Raw genomic sequence first — 24,673 nt, 5'->3', positions numbered from 1 at the left:
GTCACCCACGGGCAGCCAGCTTGATGAACCCAGAGCTCTGGTCTGGGAGGGTCAGCACAATGAGGCGATACTTCTGTGCTCAGTACGCAACCCGGTGAGGCTGGCTCGCAGGTCCAGAGCTGGGTGGGACTCTAAAAGAAGTTTCTATCAAGACAGTTAACAAAATGGTCAAAAAATAAGCTATTCTGTTAATTATCAGTAGATTGGAAAAAATAATAGCGCTTTGAGCAAGTGTGTTGGTAGTGCTTTAAGGTGCTCATCAAGTATCAAACTAGTTTACTTGCTCAAAATCAGGGGGCAAAAGCCCTGCTGAGTCCTGAATCTCCTATGCGAGGTGCACAAAGCCCTCCAGCCTCACCCAGTGCTGAGATTCCTGTGCCATCCCCGACAAATGCAACCCAGGACTCTCCTGCCATCACCTCCATTCGGCATCCTGAGGACCCCCAGTCAGACTGAGGGTGCGGGACTGCCTGGCTGAGGAGTATGAACCTCAGCTGCTCCAGCGGGGTCACAGCCCATGCTAGTGGCAGGCGATGAGCTGGGCCACGAGCCAAAGGGGATGGGGACCACCCTCCTCCCTGGATGTTGCCAGGGTGGCCAGGCCAGGCAGGCCCCCTCCTCCCACCACCACCCCCGGACCCCATTTGCCTTCTCCCTCTGGCACCCATCAAAAGAGCTCAGCACTGGGCACAGTCAGAAAGGTATGGTGCCAAGAGCTGGGCCATGCGGGAGTAAGAAGGGGACAGGAGGATAGAGCAGAACTGTTTTTATTGGAGGTGTCAAGAGCAGGAACAACAACAAACCTACAGGCTCCCCTCCTCAAGTGCCATCCTCCCCCTCCCACCACCAGCGGGGCAGTCAGCATCGCGTGTGCGTGCTACAAGACAACGGCAAGGCTTACACTTTGCTTCAGCCAAAAGCCATACAAAGTCCCCAGCATCCCGGGCAGTGCTGCCACTGCCCCCTCCTTGGCGACTGTGAGCTCAGCTTGGCCCTGCCAGAGGCAGGGCAGGACATTCACTTTCCCCTCCAAGGAGGGGCGAGCTTTGCGTGAGAGGAGGTTTTGGTTAAGGGAAGGACAGGAGCACAGCTCCACGGAAGTGCCAGGGGATGTGACCTGGGCTGGAACTCCCAGTGGGACATCTCAGAGGACCCTGGGAGAGAGCAAGCCGTGCAGCCTGAGCAGAGCTGCAGCAGCCACAGGCAAAAAACGGCAGTGCTAAACCCCGAAGGGCTTCGCCGCCTCCTCTCTTCAACAAACCGAACCGAAAGGGAGAGGGGTCAGAAGACAAACCAGGAGGGGAGATGAAGCAGGTCTGGAACAGCGTGTGGCTCTGGCTCACTTCCCAGCCCGCCGCTCCTCCTGGCGCTTGGTGAGGATGTATTTGAAGAACTCGTACACAGACCAGGCGATTGCCGTTGAGGGCATCTGATAAATGACTCTTGCCTGGACCCCTCTGAAGTAGGCGGTCACGCCACCCACTTGGTACACCGTCCTGAAGGCATTGGCCATGCCTGTGATGTGTCCGCTGATGTTGGAGCTCAAGGCCAGGGACTCCTGGGTGTTGAGCAGCGTTTTGCAAACGTCCAAAGGCGTAGTGGCAGCGGCAGCAACAGCCCCTGCACAGGCTCCGGAGACCACATGGGAGCCTGGGTTGTACTGTCTGTGGGGGTTGAGCTGCTCTTGCAAGAACTCGTAGGTCATGAAGTGAATGGCTTGGAAGGGGATGTTCATGGTGAGCTGGGTGGTGTAGCTGCGGTAGAAAGCTCCGGCCCCTTCGTTGCGCCACACAGCCCGCACACAGTCCGTCACACGCTGGTAAGGCGAGTTGTACATCTGCATCCTCTGTTTGACCACTTGGGACAGCAGCAGCGGCAGCAGCAGCCAGGACCCAGGCGCAGAGGGGAAGAGGAGAGAGAAAGGGTAAGCACGAAGTCAGGCTTCCTCCAAGTGCCCGGAATTTGGTCACGCTGGCTTAAGAGCTCATGACGGACAACTCGGACCAGCAGTGCCCTGCATGTCCCCAGGCAGGACTGCAGTCATTTAGATCAGCTGAGGCATCACCATCACACAGACATCACCACCAACAAACTGCGCAGCTGCCACAGCCCTGGGAAACATCCCAATACCCGGGTGCTTATACTTCAGATCAACCCTTGCTCCCGAGTGACCAACGTCTCCCCATCCACTGCCGCAGAGCTACCTCGGCATCCATTCCCTTATTTTCCAACAGCTCTCGATCTGGACGAGCCTGTCCCTCCCCAGCCGCCCCTGCTGCAGCCCAGAATAACCACAGCACATCACAGAGCCCACCAGCCAGGGATCATTAGCAGCCACTGCTGAAAGGCAGCCACTCTGGGGCAAGAACCAAAGGCCAAACCTCCCCCAATGCATCCAAGAGCAGGGCAGGGGAGCCCAGATCACAGCCTGCTGCTGTCCTGCCTCCCCTTATTTCAATATGACCACAAGGAGCTAAAAACGATGCAACTACCAACTACTACAGTTGTGATAAGAAGACGAGCTCCAGGGAAGGAATGACAATGGTCTGGCCACACAGCTGCCAGCTCCTCAGGATCCCAGCTGGGCAGTGGGCAGGCGAGAGCCTTGCTGGGCCCAGATCAGCTGGAGCCTGCACAGTCACGAACCGTCCGGTTTTAAGAGGAAAATAATACACTCACGATTGGTCTTTCCTTGTTACTCCTCCTTCTCCCACCACTTTCACAGACTTTTAATTACAAACTCCCTCTGCCTTTTTCACACATACCGGGCTCAACAAAATCAGTATCTTCCAGACATTTCACAACACAAGATCGCCCTTCTCCTGACTTCTCTAGCATGCCTTTTGCACCCCATTCTTTTTTCTTCCTGAACACAGGCCCAGAACCATAACACACCTTCCTGAGATCCCACCACAGCAATGCCCAATTTCCACACACTTGGAATGACTTCAACAGTACGGATCGCACCTCTCTTGCCTTCTCTCCTGCTCCAGGTAACTGTCACCAGCCAAACCCCTGGGCGAAAGACCGGTACCCTCCTGGCTCCTCCTCAGCTGGGGTTTGCTGCGCTCCCCAGAATTCATCTCTTCTACCTACCCCCTCTGTAATGGGCCGCCACCGGGCTCCCTAACCAGAGCCACAGCCACTGGCCCCCAAAATGATCCTTGCAGTCAGGCGAGCAATGAGGCGAGTACCCTCTGTGCCGCAGAGGGGACCTGAATGGCGCAGGCAGCCCCCGATCCTCCCCTCCCTGGCGGGCCAGGACCATCGTTACCTTCAGCAGGGTTCATGGCTGCATCGTGGAGCAACGTTGCTACACACCCGGCTGCACCTGCAAAACAAGAACTGCCACATGTGAGGGGGGGAGGCGAGGGACCCTGGGGCTCCACTGCAGCCCCGAGTCCCCTGCCGAGGCACAGGAGGAGGCCCCTGGAAGAGGGCAAGATCCGAAGGCAGCCTCCATCTCCCCTCCAAAAAGCGGGCTGGTCCTCAGCGGTTCCCACCCAAAGAGAGCTCAGGAAAGAGAGGGAGAGGATTGCGACAGGCTGTCGAGTCCCACGGGCTAAGCGGGACTCACTCGGGCCCAGCCCCTGAAGGCCAGGCTAATGCCACCACCTGCCAGGGGCCCAGAGGACAGCGAGCGTCCCCGTGCCCCATGGATAAGGAGAAACCCGACGGCGCTCGGCCGCGTGCCTGCCAAGGGCACGACGTGCTCCGCTCTCCCCTCGGCCCCACAATTTCCCCACCACGGTGGCTCCTCGAGTCGACTAACGGGCACCATGGCAAGACGGGCTCCGACATCACGCCGGTGCTCCTGGGGCGAGTTCCGGCACTGCCGACCTGTGGAGCCACGGCCAGTCCTGGCTCGTCTGCGGGCGGCTCCCGTCTGCCAGCATCCTTCCGAGCTGGGGCCACTAACCTGCTTCAAGCCAGATACCTGGGAGCGGCTCCGGCAGGCACAGGACCGGCGCTTCCCCCTGCCCGGCACCGTGCCGGCGCGGCACCGTACGGCTGGCCCGCGGCTGGAGAGAGCACAGGCCTTTAGGACATCTGAGGCCCCCCGGCCCCGCAGGGGCGGCTAAGGCCCTGCGGCCGAGCGGGACGGGGCCAGACCTCCCTACCGCCAAAGCTCGGCCTCTCCCCACCCCGCTCCCGCCCCGGCGTGGCGGGACGGGCGGCCCCCCGGTAGCCCCCGGCCCCCGTAGCCCCCCAGGGCGGGGGGGGTGTTGGTGGGCGTCGGGAGCAGTACCGTTGGCCACATGGCTATTGCCCCCCGCGTGGATAACGTCGCTCAGCGTCTTTTTTAACTTTTCGTAGCAGGCGAAGTAGAGGGCGTGGGCCGGGCCGGCGCCGGTGGCGGTGATGTTCATGCCCCGCATGGGCCGCCAGACGCCCTCGGTGCGGGCGATGCGCCACAGGGCCTCCAGCACGTTCCGGTACCGGGCGGCGGGCTCCGGCCGCAGGCTCTGCATCCGCGTCTGCAACACAAGGCCCGGGCGGGCGGCACAGCACGTCACGGCACGTCACGGCTCGTCACCCCCCGCGGGCCCCGGCCCGGGGCGACCCCCGTCTCCCGCCCCGGGGGGCCCCGGTTTGCCGCTCCCCGCCCCGCCCCGCCGCGCCCCCGCCCCGCCGCCGCCGGTGCCGGCACCTTGACGCAGTCGACGGGGTACATCACGCAGTGCTCCATGACGCCCGCCACGGCGCCCGCCAGCATGTGCGTGGAGACGGCGGCGCCCTGCGGCAGCGCCTCGTAATCGGGGGCGGGCGGGGAGCGCGGCTCGGGGCCCCGCGCCGCCTCAGGCCCTCCCGGGCCGGGGCCGGCACCGGGACCGGCGCCGGGACCCGGCCCCGCCTCCGCCTCCGCGCCTCCCCGCCGCGCTCGGCCCGCGCCGCCGCCGCCGCCCATCAGCAGCAGCAGGACGCGGCCCGACTCCGCGCCGCCCCGCGCGCCGGGGCCCGGGCCCGCGCCCGCCCCCGCGCCCGCCCCCAGCTCCATGGCGCCGCCGCCGCCGCCCCGGCCCCGCTCCGCGCCGCCCCGCCCCCCGGCTCCCGCCCCGCCCCGCCCCGCCGCGTTCATTGGCCGCCTCCGCCCGTCGCCCGCCCCCGCCGCGCGCCCACTGGCTCGGCCCGCCGCCGGCCACCCCCGCGCCCCGCGCTCATTGGCCGCCGCCGCCGCGACTCGGACGCCGCCACTGGCCGGCCGCTCCCTCCGGCGCGCTGGGGCGCGCTGCCCGTTGGCCGCCGGGACTCCCCGCCCCGCGGGCCCGCGCAGCCCCATTGGGTGCCTCAACTTCGCGCCCCGCCCCGCCGCGCAAGCCCATTGGGCGGCGAGCCCGCGACCTTTGGCCCGCCCGCCGTTCCTCTGCGCGGGTGTGTGTGGGGGGGAAGCAGCGAGCCGCCATTGGCCGCCTCGCCCGCCATTCCGGCTCTCGGCGCGTGCTGTTTATTTTGGGCGCCTCGGATTGGCTGGGCGCTGGCGGCAGGGAGGCTGCGATAGGCCGCGCGGGAGGAAGTCTCTGCGTGACGCCTCCCGGAGAAGGTCGGACGCGGGAGCAAGGGCGAAGCCAGGCGCGGCCCCCGGCCGCCTGGGGGCGCCGTCCCGCGCCCGGTCCGATTGGTCGCCGGGCCGCGCGGGCGTGGCTCCGCGGCCGCGGGGGGTGGGCGGAGCGCCGCCCGGCGGGGCTCGGCGGTGGGGGCCCCTATTGGCCGCGCCGGGGGCGCTGGTGACGTGGCCGCCGGTGCCGGGTGCCGGCAGCGGGGCGATGCGCGGGCGGGCGGCGGGCGCACATGGCCAGGTGAGCGGGGCCGGGCCGGGCCGGGGGGGCCGGGCCCGGGCCGGGCCCGGTGCTGAGCGGTGGCCTCTGCCCGCAGGATCGGCGTTTCCTGCCCGTCGTGGCGCTCGGCGGGACCCTGCCCGTGCCCGGGGCCGCGGCAGCGCCCGGCGGCGCTGGGGCTGGCCCTCGCCGTGGGGCTGCTGCTGCTGCTGGCGGCCGCCGCCCCCCGCCGCTGGGCCGCGCCGCCCCGCGCCGCCCGACGCGACGAGAGGTGAGCGGGGACCGGGGCTGCCGAGGGGACCGGGGGTCGCCGTCGCCCGCCGGTGCTGAGGCGGCCCCGTCGTCCCTCCCCGGGCCCCAGGTACCTGGCGCGGGCAGAGGAGCTGACGGCCACCGACACCGAGGACTCGACCCTCAATTACGGGGTGGTCGTGGACTGCGGGAGCAGCGGGTCCCGGGTCTTCGTCTACTTCTGGCCCCCGCACAACGGGAACCCCCACGACCTGCTGGACATCAAGCAGATGAGGGACCGGAGCAGCCGCCCCGTCGTCAAGAAAATTAAACCGGGTCGGTGCCAGCCCTTTCCGCTCCCGGCCCCGAGGCCCCCCGCGCACGGGACGGGGACGGCCGCTGCCGGCGCGGCAGGCCCGGCCGGTTCACAGCCTCCCTTCCCCGGGCAGGCATCTCCGTGGCGGCGGCGGCGGCCCCGGAGCAAGCTACGCCCTACCTGCGTCCTCTGCTTCGCTTCGCGGCAGCCCACGTCCCAGCTCAGAAGCACAAGGAGACTCCGCTTTACATCCTGTGCACGGCAGGCATGCGGCTGCTGCCCGAGAGGTGAGTTCGTCAGCCCTCGTCGGGGCGAGCCAGGGACCCGCTGGGGTCCCTCAGCCACGAGAAGGGGGGAGACGGCTGCCTCATCTTGAGCCTAATGGGAGAATTGGGAATCCTGGGGGTGGGGATTGAGAGAGGAAAGGGTGCGTTGTTGGGGCGAAGGGCGAGGGCTGCAGGAGGAGGGTTTGCGCACACTGGGAGGGAGCCCAGAGGAGACGCTTTTTACTGAAGTCTCAAACAAATAGATCTCGTTGCTCGTCTCCAAAGCGCACTGGTTGCAGCAGCAGGGCTCCTGGGGCTGGACGTGGGGCGTATTGCAGCGGGATTCCCGCTCCTTCCTGCGCTCCTGCAAAGGAGCATCGCTGGCGAAGGTCCCTTAGCATCTGTCCCTCTCCCATGTCCTTGCAGGCAGCAAGCTGCAATCCTGGAGGACTTGGTGAGAAACGTGCCCCTGGAGTTTGATTTCCTCTTCTCCAAATCACATGCAGAAGTGATCTCAGGGAAACAGGAAGGTAGGAGCTTCTGTGAAGCACTGCTTGGTTCCCTTTAGCGTGTTGTCGTAATGACCCTTTCTGTCTTGTGCAGGTGTCTATGCTTGGATTGGCATCAACTTTGTCCTGGGCCGGTTTGATCACGAGGACGGTGAGTCTGGCTGCTTGCAGGGCAGCTGGGAGGGTCTGAGCAGAGCCCAGCTGGAGCTTGCCCTGGCGCTGGAGCTAAGAGCAAGCTCTGGAGCAGGCAGGGTCTGCCCCTTGGACCAGGCAATGTCTGACCGCAGCCATGAGCGTGAAACTCTCCAGAACCTGGGACCTGGAGGGGCACCTGCCCTGGTCACAGGAACAAGTCCCTGTGTGAGGGGGGCACCTGCAGCGTTTTGGGAGAAGAACCAGGGAGAGAGGGTTTGTAGTAGTGTTCCTGTAGTGGCTTCCGGTGCTGGATGCTTTGGGGGAACCTACAAAGCTGGGGGGTGGCCAGCCCCATATGCCAGGACCTGCTGCCCTGCAAGTGATCCTTGGGGGCTGCTTGCAGGGGTGGAGGAGCCCCATGAAGCTGCTGGGGGGGGTGATAGTGGAAGGGAGGAGATGCCCCCCAGGCCCTGCCCCTTGCTGATGTGCTGCTGTGGGTTGCAGAGGAGGATGCGGTGGTCACTGTAGCGCTGGGGGACCAGGGAGAGTCCCTGGTTCGGAAACGAACAGTTGGGATCCTAGACATGGGAGGCGCTTCCCTGCAGATCGCCTACGAAGTGCCCGACTCCGGAGCTTTCTCCCCGCAGCAGGTGCGTATCTGGCTGGCTGGCCAGCCCCAAGAACAGCCCCTGCCTTCCCTGGGTCATTGCTGATCACGGACCTCTCTGCACCCCCAGGAGGAGGCTGCTAAGAGCTTGCTGGCGGAATTCAACCTGGGCTGCGATGTGCAGCACACTGGCCACGTGTACCGCGTCTATGTCAACACCTTCCTGGGCTTCGGGGGCAATTTTGCCCGGCAGCGCTACGAGGAGCTTGTGCTGAACCAGACCTATGCGCACAACCGGTATTGCTGCCTTGCCTAGCGGTGTCCCTGCTAGGGCATTGCAAAATGGGGTGCTGCTTCCTTCACGCCACCCTCTCCCCGTTGGATTTGCCCCAGGAGCCGCCCGTGGCGATAACAGCTCCCACAGCCATGCTGGCAGCAGCAGGTGCCCGGGCTGGCACAGGGTGCACGGGTGCTGCCCTTTTCTGAGCCCGGCAGGCGTTATCAGTGCTGCAGCTCCCTGCCTTCCCCCTCCTTCTCCCCTCGCGGCAGGCTGCAGGGAGGCCCCTCTGGTGGCTTTCAGCTTTTCCTGCTCTGACTTTCCCTCCTTCTCCAGCACTGATTCACTCAGCACATCTTTCCATCGCATCCCCACCTCGAGCTCTCTGTCTCCTGTCTCCCCTTCCCAGAGCGCTACGTGAAGCTGTCACCAGAGGCGGAGAGGCTTGGTGCCCAGGTACTCCTGTGCCGGGAGCAGACCCTGCCTCTAGATCCCCAGGGGCTGCACAGGGGTGCAGATCCATGCGAGCTGGTCAGGGTGGGCTGTGCCTTGTTGCACCCCGCAGGCGCTCGGGGCATGTGCCTGCGGGTCAGCGTGAGAGATCTGGCAAGTTTGGCCTCAGCAGGAGGTGCCAGGGCGGGTGCCAGCGCTGCAGGGTACAAGAGAACACAGCGTGGTCTGGTGCGGCGGGTATTTGGATGCGGGGCAGCACTAGACTAAGCTTTTTGGGGCTGGTACAAGACCCGTCCCCCCATGCAATTGCCTTTCCTTCCTGGCCTGTTTTCCAGCCTGCATGGCCAGCAGACAGGGCTGAGCCCCGAGACGCCCTTCCTGGACCCCTGCCTGCCTGTGGGGCTGGAGGACACAGTGATGAGGGGCGGCCAAACCCTGTTTGTGCGGGGGCGAGGGGACTGGCCGGCCTGCGCGGAGCTGCTGCAGCCCCTCCTGGCTGGGCCCAACAGCAGCCAGGCCTCCCTGGTGAGGGCATACAAAGCACCCATCGACTTCGGCAACAGTGAGTTTTACGGCTTCTCCGAGTTCTTCTACTGCACTGAGGACGTGCTGCGTCTGGGGGGCCGCTACAGTGCCCCCACCTTCACCTCTGCTGCCCAGGTGGGTGCTGCCGCAGCCCCGGGGGCTGGGGAGCCGCCATTGTAGGGGCTGTTTCTCTGCTCTGAGCCCTGACTTCTCTGTCCCTCAGGAGTACTGCAGCCAGCGATGGGAGGTGCTGACCCAGCGCTTCCGCGGTGGCCTCTACTCGGCACACGCTGACCAGCACCGGCTGAAGTAAGCGGCTTTGCTGGGGGTGTGCCATGGCTGGACCTCCTGGGGGGCTTTGGCTGGGGTGAGGGACCGTGATGCAGGTGGCAGCATCTGGCTGACGCTCTCGCGTGCTGTGCCTGCAGGTATCAGTGCTTCAAATCAGCCTGGATGTACCAAGTCCTTCACCAGGGCTTCCGCTTCCCCCTGGACTACCCCAGCCTGCGCACGGCCCAGCTGGTGTACGACCGGGAGGTGCAGTGGACGCTGGGAGCCATCCTCTACAAGACGCGGTTTCTGCCACTCAGGTACCATTGGCTCGCTGATGGCATCGCTCGGGGAAGGGTGGTTGGGGAGGAGCAGGAGTTGCCGCACTAGGCGAGGGCTGTGCCACCCCAGCAAGGGGAGCGGCAGCACGGACCGTGGTAGTACCCCATGGCATCTCACGGCCAGTCCTGACTCTCCGCAGGGATCTCCGGCAGGAGAGCATCCGGCAAGCACACGCCTCCTGGCTGCGCCTCTCCTTTGTCTACAACCACTATCTCTTCTTCGCCTGCATCCTGGTTGTAGCGCTGGCCATAGTCCTCTACCTCCTGCGGCTGCGCCGCATCCACCGCCGGCAGCTGCGTGCGGCCCAGCTCACCCTGCTTTGGCTGGACAAGGTGGTGGTGCCACCGAGCCAGGGAAACGGGCCATGACACCGGTGGTACCCACTGTGCGGTTGCACCAGCAGAACCAGGGCTGGCTGACAGCCTGGGCTCCGAGGGCTTGGACTCTTTCTTAAAGACCATCTCAACTCTGCACCCTATCATCTCCACATCAGAACCAGAGCCTGTGGGCTGAGGCAGCTACAGACACCGGAACTTTCCTCTCTGCCTCACCCCAGTTCTAATCTTTGCATTCCTTGGCCTCCGGCCTTTGCCTCGCTACGTGGTGTAGAGCAAAGTCCTCTACTGCCAGCGGGCTCAAAGCTGCAGCCCTCGCAGCTCCCTTAGATAAGCAGGACGCTACCACTGAGGTGGCCAGCCCAGGGCCAGGGCCTGAAGTACTGGGTCACCCCATGACTCGGCCACCAGTTTGCAGAGCAGGCTGGTGATGTGCTGTAGCTCATCACCCGGGGTGGCCTTTCTGCAGTCCCTTACTAGCCCACAGGCTAGAGAATAGCAGTCACCAGCGAAGTTACTGCAGGAACCAGGTGAGCCGCGAGTTCCACTGAGCTGCTCTGCCCAGCCGGGTCCCTCTTGGGGTATTCCTTAAGAGGTGCCCTGCTCTTTGCCAAGTCTTCCCTTCCCAGGACAGTCCTGTGGTCCTAGCCAATGCCCCAGGCTCAGCACTGAGGGCTCAGGGATTGGTTCCTAAGGCACCACCAAAGTCAGCTACCCTTTCCTTTCATACATTCCCTCCTGGGCATGTCTGCCCCGTGGCGTCCCACACGTTAATCGGGCACTAGTGCTGGGACCTGTGGTTCTCTCCCCCGTGAGCGCAGGCTGGGCCTGCCCACAGGGGAACCATCTCACTCCAGCCCAGCTCACTGCCCCAGGGCAGGTCTGGGCTGGGCACACAGGCATGAGCCTTGCTGCCCTGGGGCTGGAGCCCCCAGTGAAGTGTCACTTTTTACTTGAACTCATCTGTTCCCATTCCTGTAGCAATAAACAAACCCCTTGAGCCATCCAGCACTGGTCTTGTTTTCTAGTGACCACCACCCCAGCAGCAACAGCTCCTGGATAGCAGTATGACTGGGGGCCAGCGCTCGTCTGCACAGCATTGCTTCGTGCCACTGCAGTGGGACGACAAAGCTGCTTTCTTGCCAGGCGTTCTCTGCCCTTCCAGCAGGACAGCTGAGCTCACCTCCCAAGGTGGTAACAGCAAGGGAAGCTCTGATCCAAACTGAACTGTTGTGAACCTTGGAGACAGCATCCTTTGCTGCCCTCCTCTCTTCCTAAGAGAAAAAGCCTGCCCACTCAGAACCCCTGGAAGGTGTTGCTCCATGTTTTTTACCTTATTCCCCACCTCAGCCTGAGCAAGGGGCCACTAAACTTCTCCAGCTGCTGCACAGCCACAGGGATGGCTCCAGCACAGCTGCCTACCACCAGACAGGCTGGGCAGGTACCCAAGTCTCCCTCTAGCACATACTGTTACGTACCTGTGACCCTCGTCACACAGGACAAGTGCACAGGTGGCATCAAGGATAAAACTTTCCATGCGCGAGCATGCTGCCAAGCTCCTGCTCAACAGCTGAGGATCCCAGCCTTGTTCTCATGGTGCAAGAACAGGGTTGGGGGGAAGGGAAAAAGTCTGAATAAAGCCAAGACTGCTCCCCAGCCTCAAAGCAGCAAGTGAATCTGCCTCCAGCATCACTTACTAGAAAAAGGATTTATTTCCACCACACAAATTTAACAAACACGGTCAGGTAAATAAATACAGATAAATTATGTGATAAATAAGGGGAAACAAAAAACACAACACCCTACTCGGTTCTTCTTGGAACCTGGACACAGGTTGGGTGGGTGATGGTACCCAGACACTACTGCAGCACCCTCACTGCTGAGGCAGGAGGAGATGCAGCACCCCTTTAATCCCCTCCAGCAGGCTGCCAAGCAGCAGAACCCTCTGTCCTGCACCCCAGCACCTCCCTCATCACACCTCAGAGGGTCTGCATGTTCCTCCAGCGTCAGCCCTCCCTTCTCACACCCACAGCCAGCATCTGTCTTAGCAGGGACCACCCCCACCACAGGGGACTGACCATACAACAGAGGATGCTACGGGCTCCTGCCTTCTCACGCAGAGGTGCGGCCGGTGCCTGAAATGACCAGGAATATGGTAACTAGTTGGGCAGCTTGGGCTGGAAGCAGGGGTTTCACTTGGCGGGGCTACGGCTGAGTGCACTGGAGGGAGCAGGGCAAGCACGGCAGGGACAGGAGCTGCTGGCACGACACACAGATCTCTCTCAGGACGGTGCTTAGTGTCAGTGACTACAGCACTAGGCCAGCTGAGGAGATCTCTCCCTGGTAGTGTGGTTGCTCCCAGGGCCAGGTGTACCAGGCCCTCGTCCCAGGCGGGGCTGCTGCCTGCCATGCTCAGGGGCCCAGCCGTCACTGGTCCAGGTTGCAATGCTCAGGGTGCACTGGGGCAGCGGGTCCAGCCTCTGTCCCAGCACGTCTGGGGGCTGCCTGGTACGGGAGAGTAGAGGCTGGAACAGCAGCAAGAGCTGGGGCAGGGAGAAAGGAGGAGAAGTTAGCACCAAACTGCACCCACAAGGTAGCCCCCACAAACCTAGATAACCACAGGCTCAGAGAGAAGGGCTGTTTGCTCAGGCCCAGTGCAGAGCCAGCAGCCCCATGCCGAGGCCAGCTCACCACAGCCACAACGCACAGAAGCCAAAGCAACTCCCACCCAGCGAGGACCACGCTGCAGCTCCCTCTCTCCCTCTGCAACCAGCCACAGGCAGGCAAGCGGGGACACCTCTGCCACCCCAGCCCTCTGCCCACTCACGGTGATAATTTTGGGGGGGGGTGTCTGTTCAGGCGCCGGGTCCTGAGGACTGCTCACTCCCAGAGGAAGCGCACGTACCAGATGGTCTCGTTCTTCAGCTGCGGCCCAAACAGGGGGTTGGCCTGGGCCAGGATGGCGATGAGCCAGCTGCAAAGGGACCCAACCTGCCATCAGCCCTGGCAGCACGGGGGCAGGGACCAGGATCCCGGGATGCTGCTGCCTCAAGGGGCTGGCAGAGAGACTGCTGCCCCGGGGGGTGAAGTGCCCGGGAGGGAGGGAGGCAGGCTGCAGCCCGGGGGCTGTCCCATTCATCCACCGACAGGAGGCTGGGCAGCAGCCACCGGGCCCGGTGAAGCCCCACGGAGGATGGGGGAGTTGGGGGGGCGGTACGGGAGGCCGGTTCGCGGTACTCACAAGAGGTAGCAGCACACGGCGGTGGTGACCAGCATGGTGATGATCACCCTGCGGAGACACCGGCGTGAGGCCCGGTCACGAACCCCCCCGTCCCCGGTATCCCCTCGGGGCCCCCACTCACCCGCGGTTCGGCCCCTTGGGCACGAACCAAGGGGCGGCGATGCCCACGAGGCCCCAGAAGGCGGAGAAGAGGACGACCGGCAGCGCGAAGCTGTGCGCCGTCATGGCCGCGCCGCTCCGACAGACCGACCGCCGCCGCAGCGGATGCCGCTCTGCCCACTGCCGCGCGCGACGGCCAATCCGCGGGCGGAGCGCACGGCGCTGGCGCCGCCGCCGCCTCCCATTGGCAGAAACGCGAAGCCGGGCCTACGCCGGCCCGACGCCAGGGGGCGCCAAAGGGAGCCCGCCCTCCCCTCCCCGCCGCGGCGGCGCGGCTCGGCGCCCCCCCTCCCCGCATCCCTCCTCACCTCGCTCCGGAAAGGAGGCACCCAGCCAGACACCAGCCGCTCCGTAAAAACTCCTTTATGTTACAAAGTTCACACCGACACCCGCCGCCTCCTCCCCGCGCACAGCCTGGCTGGGCGCACATTCCCCCCGTATGCCGCGGTTGGCGGTTCTCTGCAGCCTCCGGGCCCAGCGCCGCAGCTCCCCCGGGAGGGCTCTGCCTCCGGCAGGTTACTTGGGGACCCGTCGGAGCTCGCTCATGAGCCAGAGCGCCATGCTGAGCAGAGCCAGGGAGCCCGACTGGTGGGTGGCGGCCAGCGGCGTGGGGACGTACAGCAGGAGGGTGCTGATGCCCAGGCCCACCTGCCGAGGAGGGAAAAGGAAGGAGTAAGAGCAGCTGTGGGTGCAGCGTTGCTACACATCCCCAGCACAGAGCATGATGTAGAAAGGCCCACGGCCACAGCCAGACATCCAGCCTCAAATTCAGACAGTGCATGCAGTATGGCGAGGCCCTGGGCCTACGCAGGCCCACCTCTTCAGCTCCAGGCTCTCGGGGCCAGCACAGATCCAAGCTGGAGACAGCTCTGTCTTGTGAACATGCTACAAAGGACTAGAGGGAGGAAAAAAAACAAAGAAGGGAGGGGGGAGAAGATGACAGTACCTGCATGCAAGCCACAGCCAATAAGGAAGTCACTGCCATCCTGGTCCTGCGAGGAAGTGGGATCTTCCGCGAGAAGAGGTACAGTGCTGTGACAGCTGTGACTGAGGCAATTCCCTACAGAAGGGATGAGAAACAAGCACCCTTCAAGAAAAGTTCAGAGGAAACGGGTAGAGTGGCCTTTGGCTGGGCGTTCCATGCAGTAAAAGAAATTTCATGAACAATATTTAACTGTGGAAACGTGTTAGTAGCCATAACCAAATCCTGGAGCTCCCATGCCTGCCAGGTTAACAACCCTGAAATTTAACTAAAGTTATAGAGTTCCATTTCTCCCCAAATTAATGCTTTATTTTCCAACAGCGTTTCCTCAAGTCATAGGGACTGTGTCCTCATCCCATCTGTCACCTTGACAGCTAAAGGTGGAAGCTGTCATCTGGAAAATCGATCTCATTTTCACCACTCCGCTGTAGTTCACCAGCATAATCTCGCTGTGCAGGTCACCCCAGGTGATTCCTCTTCTAAGTCACTTAATCTTTCTTTTTAGTCTTAGGGATGGCTTAGTCCACAGCAGTGCTGGCAGTGGCATTTAATATCTGGATTGCTCTAACTAGCTGCGATATTTTCACAGGGAGCTACTGGTGTAAAGCAAGTTCAGAAATGCTGGAGGAAGCATTAAAACTTGGAAATTCCGATATTTATTTCACACAGCTTTCCCAGACATTTCAATAGCGAAGGCTACCCTGGTCTGCAGCTTATGTTATGGAAAAGGAGACACAAAGAAACAAAGTCTGTAACTTGTGCAGGAGGAAGATGTCCTTAAGGAAGGAGACCACACTGAAAATAGACGAGAGTGCTAACTTCCTCTTTCTGCAGAAGCAAATCGGTAACACGCTCTTAGGACCTCCGGACACCCTGGATATCACTCAAGCTGACAGAACCACAGCCCAAAGAGGACAGCTTGGCTGCAGGAGGCAACTGAGAAGCAGCACAGACATAGCAGGAAGACAGCACTTACCAAGATCCTGTGATCAAACTGTACAGTTGTAGGATTCTCAAAGATATTTCTCAGCATGGGGGAGAAGGCAAGGAGATCATCTGGGATCCAGCGATCACCCATTTTGGGGAAGGAATTGTACACAAGGCCAGCATCCAGCCCTGCCACAAAGGCACCTGCAATTCCAGAGCAGAAAATGAGACTACCAGAGTAGGCAAAGGTGGCGCTCCAGGTTGCAAAGCTCCGACTTGAAGAGCTCAGCTTGATCCTGAATTTCTTTTAGAAACATATACAGAGATCACACAGCAACAGGCAGGCTGGAAGGTACACCTCCACCTGCTCAGGAAAGACCCACAAGGGAGGTTCTCGACTGTAAGCTCCCTGACAGCAATAAAGTTTTTCCCAGAGAACATGATGGTGTTGCTCACAGACACTGCCAGACCAGAAATAAAAACAGGGCAGAGAGGAGATGGGACAGCAGAAATTAACATTCTTACCTGAAAGAGCGGTAAGAAAAATGAGAGCTGTAGTGCCATGAGCATATTGTCTCAAGCGAAGGAGCTGATGGGTTTCAGGTAACTGTAAAATTAAAAAAAAAAAAAAAAAAAAAAAAAGAAAATAATCAAGGCAAAGCATTTCCAGTGCTGTTTGCAGCAGGTAAGAAAAGCCTTCGCTGCATATATAGGCCAAGGGATTGGCCTGTATTTTACAGGAGGAATCTAGAGACCACCACACAGCAGTGTCACACTTCAGTGGTTCCTCAAAACCACAACTGAGTCCAACCCTGTGCAGAAACTGGAGCGGCCACTGGACAGTTACTGGCACAAATCATTTAGCCCTGCCTGAGCTTGCACGAACTCTGAGACTAATCACTTTTGAGCGGAACAGCACGAGTCAAAGGAAGCGTCCCATAACCAAGAAGTTTACAGACAGGGTATTCTGCAACGCGGCATTAGATCGGAGTCAGGAACAGAGACTAAAACGGAAGCACCATCATCCTTCACACCCTTTCCTCACCCTTCACATCACATCCCCAACCCTCTGAATTGACACTGCCCTGCGCTTTTGACTCCTGACACACCACTCTGTACCTTGTGTCGCGGAAGCAGCAAGGACAGCCCCGTCCACAGGCTAGCAGAGTACAGAACCAGCGCGGAGCCAAGATGTGCTGCAAGACGGTACTGACTGACCCGAGGAATGTCATAAGAGTCTGGCTTCTCTTCCAGCCCGCTCTTCACCATGTACCATCCCAGCAGCCCCTGACAAAACAGGAGAGGGGTTAAAGCCAGACAGGGCAGCAGCAACTGCTAAGAGCAGACAAACACTAGGGGCAAAGCAACTTGTTTCCTTCACCTTCAACCAGCTACCAGCACTGCCACCCCCCAAGCTTTCATGAATCCCACTGCCTCAACTACGCTCAATCAGAAGATATTTGCAGGAGGTGCTGCCGCTAATCCCTGCAGCTAAAGAGTTCGCTCACCTGGAAGCAGACCAGTCCGCAGAGCGCAAGAACACAGCCCTTCATGGGGCGGCTGAGCCAGCCCTTTTGCCAGAAGTATGCGGCGGGCAGAATATAGGCCAAACCCACAACGCGGCCCCACATACGGTGCGAATACTCCATGTACCAGATGAACTTGAACTCTGTCAGCGTCATGTCATGATTCAGGCTGTTAAAGACAGTAAAACAAATGATGTTTTCATGTGATACAGCAGTCCTATGCCATACTTTGCAGGGCAAGGGATCACCTTCCTCAGAGAACGAAAATGAAAGCGAAGGAGCCATCATCAGACGGGCTTTGTGTGCCCTCCTAGCCATGTTAGAAAACATTGCCCTTCTTACAAGAGTTCCTCGAGTGGCTCAGTCGCAGGAGGGGTGCTCCCACCCACCCTTCTTCCTCTTTTGCACACTCACATTTTGAACTCTGGGAACTGCTGGTACTTCTGGAACTCAGCTTCCCACTCCTCCTGCGTTCTTGGGGGTTTCATCTCTTTCACCAGGTGCCAGTCAACCATAGAAAGGCCCGATTCCGTCAGCCTGGGAGCAGACAGACACAAGCAGGCACAATTCACTCGCTGACAGCACGCAAATCTACCGAACCAAAGCAAGAGCTGTTGGCTGCACCAGACAACCCTTAAACTCACAGTTAGAAACAGGATGGAGATCAGGGAGTCTGTGAGTGATCAAACAGACCCAAAATTACCAAAACCGTGTAAGGGACAGTTATCCCCGGCTGGCACCAGCGCGCCACGGAAAGTCTCTCTGGTACTCCCAGCCCTGCCCCACGGTGTCCCCTCGCAGCCAGGGGCGAAAGACACGAGAGGAGCTCTCACAGGCGCACTCGGGGCGGCTCCCAGGCGTGGGAGGCAGCTGCAGGCCGCAGGGACGGCCCGAACCGGTCCCCGGCGGCGGCGCCGGCCACCTCCACGCGGCCCCAAGGCTGAGCCCTTCCTTCCACGGCCCCGGCCGCCGGGCGCGAACCGGTGCCAGCGGGGCGGGGGGTGCGGCGCTCACCTGGTGACGCCGCCCAGCACCACGGCACCGGCCACGGCGCCGCTGCAGGCCAGGAGCCACCGCCCCACGGCGGGGGGGGGCGCGGCGGCGGGGGCCGCCTGCTGCAGGAGCCGCCGCGGAGGCGGAGAGGCGGGGCCCGGTACCGGTGCCGGCCCCCCCCGCCCCTCGGCGCCGGCGCCGCCGCCCCGCGCGGGCAGCAGGAGCCGGACGCCGCCCCGCGCCGCACGCAGCATCCCGAGTGACCCCGGAAGTGGCGCGCGCCGCCGGAAGAGGGGCGAGCACTTCCGGACACACCTGGGCGTCACCATGACAATCCCCGGCACGTGACCGAGAGCCAGCAGCGACCCCCGCGCGCCGCCAGCGCAGGTGAGGGCGCGTGCGAGGCGGGGGCGGGGCCCGGGCGGGGGCGGGGCCGCGACCGACGCCGGGGGGCGGGACTTAGCGCCGCAGCGCGCGAGCGAGGCGCGCCGGCCGTCGTCCCCCCCCGCCCTCCGCCTCCACCCTCCCGCGCCCGCCCTCGCGCCCGCGGGCGGCGCGGGCCCGGGCCGCGAGGGGGCGAGGCCGGAAGCGGGAGCGGGGGGGCGGGGCCTGCGGCGGAAGCGGGGCGGGGGCGGGGCCGCGGCCGGCGGCGGCGGCGGCGGCGGCGCGGAGCCGGTCGGCAGCCATGGGGCGGGCCGGGCTGACGGCGCCGCTCTCCGCCAGGCATGGACGATGGCTTCCTCATGGAGGTGTGCGTGGACTCGGTGGAGTCCGCCGTCAACGCGGAGCGCGGAGGTAAGGCCCGCGGGCGAGGGGGCGGCAGCGCGGCGGGCCCCGGCGGGGCCGGTTCTGACGCGCCTCTCCCCAGGTGCAGGCCGGATCGAGCTCTGCGCCGGCCTCGTGGAAGGAGGGACCACCCCGAGCATGGGTGAGCCGCGCCCGCCCCCGCCCTGCGGCGGCCCGCGTCCTCCCCCTCCCCCGGGGCCGCTCCCCCTCCCTGGGGGGGGTCGGCGTGCCCGGCGCACCCTCCTGCCCGCCGTCCTTCCCTTTGCCCTCTTCCCCTGCCCCCCTCCCGCCAGCCTGGCTTCCCCCCCCCCCGCCCCCTGTGCCCCCCCCAGCCTCTCCTCTTGCCTCCCCCGGCGGCTGGGTGCTGAGCTGCCGCTCTCCTTTCCCCCCCAGGACTCCTGCAGGTGGTGAAGCAGTGCGTGCGGGTCCCCGTGTTCGTGATGATCCGACCTCGCGGCGGAGATTTCCTCTACTCGGACCGGGAGGTGGAGGTGATGAAAGCCGATATCCGCCTTGCCAAGCTGCACGGGGCTGACGGGCTGGTGTTCGGGGCCCTCACCGAAGACGGGCGCATTGACACAGAGCTCTGCACAGCGCTGCTGGGTAAGAGCGTCCCCGGTCAGAAACGCTGTGCTGAGCTCTGCGCGGTAGCTGTGCGGTGACCGTGGGGGTGGGAGTTCCGCACGGCTCTGTCCGGCGCTGTAGAAAGAACCGTGCAGGGTGCTTTCGTCTGCACGTCTTGTCTGTGGTCTTGCCATCTCTCTCCACCTTCTACCGGTTTCATGTATTGTTGTGAGACGTTAAACAGGTAAGAAGCTTTGCAGACCAAGGGCCGCTGCCCCAAGCGGTTCACACTGAGTTTGAGGCCACCTGGGATGTAATGGCAGGGTCTAAGCAGGAGAGGTGCTTAGGTGAGCTCCTTTGGGGGCGTCAGAGTATTAAACTGTTGGATTCCCTTCCTTCTTCATTTTCCTCGCCCTTTGTTCTTTTCCTTATGTCCCTGTTACAGGTGTCTAGGGTATGTCTCTCCTGGACTTTGGCCTCGTGGGTAGCTGGCAACTCATCTTCATTTTTTCCTCTAACGCACCCAGTGAGAAAGAATAATGAGAGAGAGGTGGAAATGTATAAAAGGATACCGAAACTGCAGTGGGAAGTTGTTAGTCCAGACGCCTAACATGTAGAGAGAAAGAGAATTTGCTTCTACATCTTTTCTGTGAGCTACAGGCAAAGCTAAAGAGGGCTGAGCGTTGCCCTGGTGATCTGCTGCCAAGGTTCTTGTATGTATGAAGGTGAATGGGCTGTAGGGAGTGCAGCAAAAGAGAGTGGTCTTGCCCGGATCTGCCTCCACTAGAGCAATGAGGTGCTCTGCTGGAACCAGTGTTTCCAGGGCAGGAGGCAGTTGGATTTCTTTTCATAGAAGTAAATAAGTTTTGCCTAGTAAGTAGAGCATCACTGGTGAAGTGAGCTGTGGTCTGAGAGCAGAACTTGTAGGTAGTGAAAGAAATCACAAAAAATCAGCTCTCCTGCTTTCAAAGACTACTTGCTGGTCTTGTCCCTTCCCCAGGTAGATGATACAAATTCCCTGCTTCCTTCCTGCAGAGAAACATCTCTGGTGGGAATGAGGGTTCTGCATGATCCAGATGAGGTGGGGGATTTTGGTGTTACTCATAACAACAAAGGTCTTTTTGCTTCCTCAACGGGCAGAAGAACTCTTCCTCAGCAAAGAGCCTGGCCAAAGAACAGCAGCTGTGTTGTTCCCAGCAAGTACTGGGACCCTTCTGAGCTCCCCATGAATGGCTTGAGAAGCCTTTGCCCTCTTTCATCTGATGTGCTTTTCTGGTTCTAGCACAAGGGACTCCCTGTACCAGCCCTGACTGACCATATGTCTTCTTATTGCAGCGGTGTGCCGTCCCCTGCCAGTCACGTTTCACCGAGGTGAGTCGCCTGGGACAGTGGCCCTGGCAGGGACCAGCCTCTGTCCCACTGCCAGGGGAAGGTGGGGCTGGGAGGGAGCTGAGCTTAAGGTACTTTGGTCATTCTTTGGAGGGGGGAAAGCTCTGCATGCTGTGTAAGAGCAGGCTGTGGCTGCACTGTTCCCCCAGGAGGGGAAAGGTCCAGGGGGTGCGTGCTTGGGGGCTGTGTCACTGCCCTGTGTGGAGAGGAGGCATCTGAGGAGCTGAGCACGGTGGCCCTGCCACTGCTGTGAGGGGGACATTATAGTCAGGAGCTGTGGCTCCCTGCAGGGGTGGCCAGCTGTGAGAAGGACCCTTCCTCTCGTTGTCTCCTGGGCTCCTGAGCTGGATGGGGGACAGGGCTTGAGCACAATGAGCTGAGTGATTTCTGAGCTGTTGTGTTGGCCTCAGCCTTCGACATGGTGCACGATCCCCTGGTGGCACTGGAGACCCTGATTTCTCTGGGGTTTGAGCGGGTATTGACAAGTGGCTGTGACAGCTCAGCGCTGGAAGGATTGTCTTTAATTAAGAGGCTTGCAGAACAGGTAAGTGTTCCCTGTGCTCGCCTGGTTTACTGCGGCTGCTTCCTGGGCATTGCCTGGAGGCAGCTCCTTTATGGTAGCCCTCATTTCTGTAAGGGAACTCCTGTCAAGGAGCATTTGCCCTCCCTCTCTGGCTTGGCTTTAATCTTTTCCTAAGTCCGTGTAGCCTGGACCCCAAAGTCTCCCACAGCAAAGACTGGTTGGGTTGTTCTTGCTCGCAGACTGGGAGGAGGGCAGTAGGAGTTGATTTCAGCAGCTGGGTGTGATTAGGCCATGCAAACAGCAAAGTGAGGTCCCTGTTGGGGGTCTCACAGTTCCTGTTAGGAAAGTGCAACAGATGTACTTGAGAGGTAGGAAGAAATGGTGACAAGTTGCCTTAGCTGTACCTGCAAATTCTTTTCCCCTTTTCCTTGTAACACATGAATAGTACAAAACAGGTGGGTGAGAGCGCACGAATCATAAGCCATAGTGACATCCACGAGTTTGTGGAAGGCACTGCATGTAAGGTTTCTTTGCTACCCCACAAATGCGTGTGCAGATGTAGTGCTGAGCAATATCACTAACACGGTATTCTTCTTTCAGGCGAAGGGCAGAATTGTGGTGGTGCCAGGTAATGGTGTTTTGTCATCTGTAGCAGGTCCTGTAGTCCCTAGCACCTGCTTCCTAGCCTCTTGCCCTGGGGTGTGCTGTCTGATCTGGCTTTCTAAGCCAGGTCCCCAGGAGGAGGACCTCCTGCCCTGGTGCGACTAAAGGCTGCGCAGACAGCTGGGGATGGCAGAGCTCTGCAGCCACTTGCTTGCTGGAGGATTTGGGGACAGCTCTACATCTGTGGGAGAACATGAGCCGAGGCTTCTCTTGTCTCTTTTCATGTGCCCGGGTCTCCATTTTCCCAAGGGCTGTCTTTTCCCTTCAGTGTAGATGGCGCTTGTCCCTTAGGGGGGGTAGGTCCCAGGGTGGTGTCAGGCCTGGGACAGTGCCATCTGCGCTGTATGTGACATTGGGATTCTTCCCACCAGGGGGTGGCATCACAGAGCGCAACCTGCAGAGGATTCTGGAAGGCTCCACTGCTTCTGAGTTTCACTGCTCTGCTCGCTCAGCCCGGGACTCAGGGATGAAGTTCAGGTAACTGATTATTTGTTTTTATTTTTTAGCAAAACTGTACAAGGGAAAAGCTGGATTAATGTGAACGTGAGTTTGTAGAACAGGCATAAATTTCAAACAGCTTCCTTGGTGCTAATCGCGCTCTTGTGGTTGGGGTCCTGATGCCTGGCTCTGTATTCTGCCGTGTGTGAATCCAGCACTGCTCATCATCCAGACACGGATGCAGAACTGGATCCTTGGGGCATTTCTTCTGCTACTGCTGCCCTAGGGCTTGTGAGTGTGCTTGTGTGGCACTCGGGAAGGCAGGTTCTGGTGTAGCTGCCTTAGACCTTTAACACAAGTGTGTAGGATTTGGGAGGCCAGTGGGATGTGCTTCTGAGGAATGGCTTACATCTGTCCACAGATGTGCACTGGGTTTCTGTCGATGCTGTTGTTTATTGCCTTTGGATTATTCCTCTTTCTATTACTGTCTCATCTTTGGTTTGGGTGGCACCAGCAGATTCTCTGGCCACTGCTGAGACTAGGGGAGATAGTGGGTTTTGCTTAGTGTGTCTTAGTCACCTGTATCACCTGCAGATAGTAACCAGTGGTTTTCCTGACAGAAATCCGAACGTTGCCATGGGAGCGTCCTTCTCTGCCCCTGAATACTCCATAAAGGTGGCAGATGTGGCCAAAGTGAGGACCCTGAATGCGATCGCAAAGAACATTCTGTAGTGGAAGGCACTGTGCTGGGACAAGAGCGCTGAGACTCCAGGGTCTTTCCTGCCACATGGACAGATGGGTATTGCTTCCGTCCTCAGGCTGCAGAGGATGTGAACTAGGTGATGAAGCCTGACATCTCTTCCCTTGGCTTCCCCCGAACGACCAGTCCCTGGCCTGGAAACTTAACGTTGGCCATTTTAAATAAAAGGACTCATTCCCAGATGTTGTGGCAACAAGCTGTTCAGCAGTATTTGGGAGGAAGGGAGCTGAGCAAGTAGGGGGACTGAATTGTGTAGCACTGCATGTGATTGTCAAATAAACACTGCAGCTGCCCCCCTCTCGCTGTGCTTTTTTAAAATTTATTTATATTTTACAGGTAAGACTGTGATCTGTGTTGCATAGCCTGAATTAATCAGGCCCCTTGTGCACCTGAGAAGAATACAATCATCCAGAATGCCAGGGAGGGAAACATCATAGCCACAGGTGGAAAACAAGGCCTGCTGTGGTCAGCCAGTAGGATAGCTGGGGATTAGCAACGCAGCAGCTGCTAGGTAGAGAGAAGCACATTGATACGTAGAGATGATGAACACATTAAGTTCTAATGGGAAGGAGCTTCTAACTACCTGACTGATGAGGTGAGGTAGTTGCGAGGCATCCTGGGCTGTGGGTGCTTGAGGTGGGGTGGGTGTGTGATGAGATTCCTTGGGAGGACAAGGTGCTTTTTCTCAGGGAGTTTCCAGGTCCTTTTCCCAACATGAAGCACAAACTGCTTGTTCTCCAGACAGTGCTCAGGGGAACGTGCCTGTTGAGTTATTGCTGCCTGGTCAGAATTGAAGCCTTAGACTCATTTCAGTTACCCTGCAAAATACCTGATGAAAGATCTGAATGGTGTCAGTGGTCCATTAAAAGAGTAGAGACCCAGAGATAAAGCAGCTTTATTCTTGCAGCCTGCTCTTCTCTAAAAGATCCACAAAGCTGAAGAGGATCCCCCTGACAGCAGAGATAGCAGACCTTCTTAGGAGACAAAAAGCAGGGTTCAGATTTGTCTGCCCCTCTTGGCAATAGCATACAGCCTGTGAGGATGTACAGGAAAATGTAATACTTGACAAAGTGGCAGCACCTTTTGTCACCTTAAACATAATCAGGTCACTGAAAACCTACAACCAAGACTAACTATGTATCTTCATCTCAAAGGGTACATCCACCTTTTCACATGGATCCATCACAGGTATCTGTCTCCCAAAACATACCTCGGGAGTGTATGTGGTAGTTTGCAACACAGGAGCTGGGAAGGGAATGGCTGCTTAGTGCTGGTGTCGGAGCCTGCTTCAGCACTGGCAGATAGATGTGCAGGCAGTAGGGAGGATCTGAACTCAGAAGAAGAAATGATTAAATTTGTGGTTATGGTCAATATAGTTCAGAATACCTGATTGAAGAATTCATGGTTTATGTTGTGAGATTTCATAAGTCATGGTGATGATTAAGATACCGGTAGCTCAATTAACATGAATATTCTGCTGAGGCAGCCCCCCTAGCATCGTAAACACAGAGTTTGGTTCTCTCCTTTCGTGTAAAGTTAAAAAAAAAAAAAAAGAAAAAAAGGCTGTTGAACTCATGTGGGGTTACAGCATAACAAAGGAGAGAAACAAACCCTTCAGAAACAGGTGAGCAGTGAGGGCTGGACTAATTTGTAGATTGCCTTGCAGAAGCCTCTGTCCT

At 60.0% G+C, this 24,673-nt stretch overlaps 5 protein-coding genes across 9 annotated transcripts; 2 read left to right on the top strand and 3 right to left on the bottom strand.

Moving 5' to 3' along the window:
- Positions 1-751: 751 nt before the first annotated feature.
- On the bottom strand, positions 752-5,163 carry SLC25A28 (solute carrier family 25 member 28). The gene is given in 5 exon segments (XM_069796724.1): positions 752-1,857; positions 3,275-3,331; positions 4,250-4,478; positions 4,652-5,068; positions 5,071-5,163. Coding segments are annotated over 5 exon segments (1,314 nt in total). The 3' UTR covers positions 752-1,339.
- A 499-nt stretch (positions 5,164-5,662) lies between these two features.
- Positions 5,663-11,051, top strand: ENTPD7 (ectonucleoside triphosphate diphosphohydrolase 7). The gene is made up of 12 exons (XM_069796715.1): positions 5,663-5,798; positions 5,875-6,048; positions 6,139-6,344; positions 6,458-6,611; positions 7,017-7,120; positions 7,194-7,250; positions 7,739-7,871; positions 7,956-8,138; positions 8,907-9,231; positions 9,320-9,405; positions 9,525-9,686; positions 9,848-11,051. Exons 1-12 carry the CDS (start codon positions 5,791-5,793, stop codon positions 10,074-10,076), a joined length of 1,821 nt encoding a protein of 606 aa, XP_069652816.1. The 5' UTR covers positions 5,663-5,790; the 3' UTR covers positions 10,077-11,051.
- A 681-nt stretch (positions 11,052-11,732) lies between these two features.
- Positions 11,733-13,929, bottom strand: ATP6V0E2 (ATPase H+ transporting V0 subunit e2). 2 transcript variants are annotated; one of them, XM_069796722.1, is made up of 4 exons: positions 13,752-13,929; positions 13,285-13,332; positions 12,871-13,017; positions 11,733-12,586 (listed from the first exon to the last, which is right to left on the bottom strand). In XM_069796722.1, exons 1-3 carry the CDS (start codon positions 13,871-13,873, stop codon positions 12,924-12,926), a joined length of 264 nt encoding a protein of 87 aa, XP_069652823.1. In that variant the 5' UTR covers positions 13,874-13,929; the 3' UTR covers positions 11,733-12,586; positions 12,871-12,923. The 2 variants fall into 2 exon arrangements, with proteins under 2 accessions (XP_069652823.1, XP_069652824.1); XM_069796723.1 differs by lacking the exon at positions 13,752-13,929 and adding an exon at positions 13,406-13,584.
- On the bottom strand, positions 13,792-18,316 carry COX15 (cytochrome c oxidase assembly homolog COX15). 3 transcript variants are annotated; one of them, XM_069796718.1, is made up of 8 exons: positions 18,187-18,316; positions 17,293-17,415; positions 16,861-17,047; positions 16,472-16,639; positions 15,878-15,959; positions 15,402-15,556; positions 14,390-14,503; positions 13,792-14,091 (listed from the first exon to the last, which is right to left on the bottom strand). In XM_069796718.1, the coding sequence occupies exons 1-8, from the start codon at positions 18,198-18,200 to the stop codon at positions 13,960-13,962; spliced, it is 975 nt and encodes a 324-aa protein (XP_069652819.1). In that variant the 5' UTR covers positions 18,201-18,316; the 3' UTR covers positions 13,792-13,959. The 3 variants fall into 3 exon arrangements, with proteins under 3 accessions (XP_069652819.1, XP_069652818.1, XP_069652820.1); XM_069796717.1 differs by lacking the exon at positions 18,187-18,316 and adding an exon at positions 17,893-18,152; XM_069796719.1 differs by lacking the exon at positions 18,187-18,316 and adding an exon at positions 17,523-17,642.
- On the top strand, positions 18,125-23,287 carry CUTC (cutC copper transporter). 2 transcript variants are annotated; one of them, XM_069796720.1, is made up of 9 exons: positions 18,125-18,258; positions 18,595-18,666; positions 18,740-18,799; positions 19,051-19,260; positions 20,557-20,592; positions 21,021-21,154; positions 21,734-21,761; positions 22,168-22,273; positions 22,855-23,287. In XM_069796720.1, the coding sequence occupies exons 2-9, from the start codon at positions 18,597-18,599 to the stop codon at positions 22,964-22,966; spliced, it is 756 nt and encodes a 251-aa protein (XP_069652821.1). In that variant the 5' UTR covers positions 18,125-18,258; positions 18,595-18,596; the 3' UTR covers positions 22,967-23,287. The 2 variants fall into 2 exon arrangements, with proteins under 2 accessions (XP_069652821.1, XP_069652822.1); XM_069796721.1 differs by lacking the exon at positions 18,740-18,799.
- The last annotated feature ends 1,386 nt before the right edge of the window (positions 23,288-24,673 follow it).

The sequence above is a fragment of the Haliaeetus albicilla genome, chromosome 11, assembly GCF_947461875.1.
Source record: "Haliaeetus albicilla chromosome 11, bHalAlb1.1, whole genome shotgun sequence".
NCBI classification, from domain to species: Eukaryota; Metazoa; Chordata; class Aves; order Accipitriformes; family Accipitridae; genus Haliaeetus; species Haliaeetus albicilla.
This window is presented reverse-complemented; position numbering and strand designations above follow the sequence as displayed.

Excerpts from the sequence above, each read along its gene's own strand:
- CUTC (XM_069796720.1), top strand. The coding sequence starts at position 18,597 with ATGGACGATGGCTTCCTCATGGAGGTGTGCGTGGACTCGGTGGAGTCC. Across the intron at positions 19,261-20,556 it reads GCTCTGCACAGCGCTGCTGG|CGGTGTGCCGTCCCCTGCCA; the intron begins GTAAGAGCGTCC and ends TTCTTATTGCAG. Across the intron at positions 20,593-21,020 it reads GCCAGTCACGTTTCACCGAG|CCTTCGACATGGTGCACGAT; the intron begins GTGAGTCGCCTG and ends TGTTGGCCTCAG.
- COX15 (XM_069796717.1), bottom strand. The coding sequence starts at position 18,125 with ATGCTGCGTGCGGCGCGGGGCGGCGTCCGGCTCCTGCTGCCCGCGCGG. Across the intron at positions 15,960-16,471 it reads TGCTGCTTCCGCGACACAAG|TTACCTGAAACCCATCAGCT; the intron begins GTACAGAGTGGT and ends TTAATTTTACAG. Across the intron at positions 15,557-15,877 it reads TTTTCTTACCGCTCTTTCAG|GTGCCTTTGTGGCAGGGCTG; the intron begins GTAAGAATGTTA and ends CTGGAATTGCAG.
- ENTPD7 (XM_069796715.1), top strand. Across the intron at positions 7,121-7,193 it reads GATCTCAGGGAAACAGGAAG|GTGTCTATGCTTGGATTGGC; the intron begins GTAGGAGCTTCT and ends TGTCTTGTGCAG. Across the intron at positions 7,251-7,738 it reads CCGGTTTGATCACGAGGACG|AGGAGGATGCGGTGGTCACT; the intron begins GTGAGTCTGGCT and ends TGTGGGTTGCAG.
- ATP6V0E2 (XM_069796722.1), bottom strand. The coding sequence starts at position 13,873 with ATGTGCGCCCAGCCAGGCTGTGCGCGGGGAGGAGGCGGCGGGTGTCGG. Across the intron at positions 13,333-13,751 it reads TGCCTCCTTTCCGGAGCGAG|GGTGATCATCACCATGCTGG; the intron begins GTGAGGAGGGAT and ends GTGTCTCCGCAG. Across the intron at positions 13,018-13,284 it reads GCCGTGTGCTGCTACCTCTT|CTGGCTCATCGCCATCCTGG; the intron begins GTGAGTACCGCG and ends GTCCCTTTGCAG.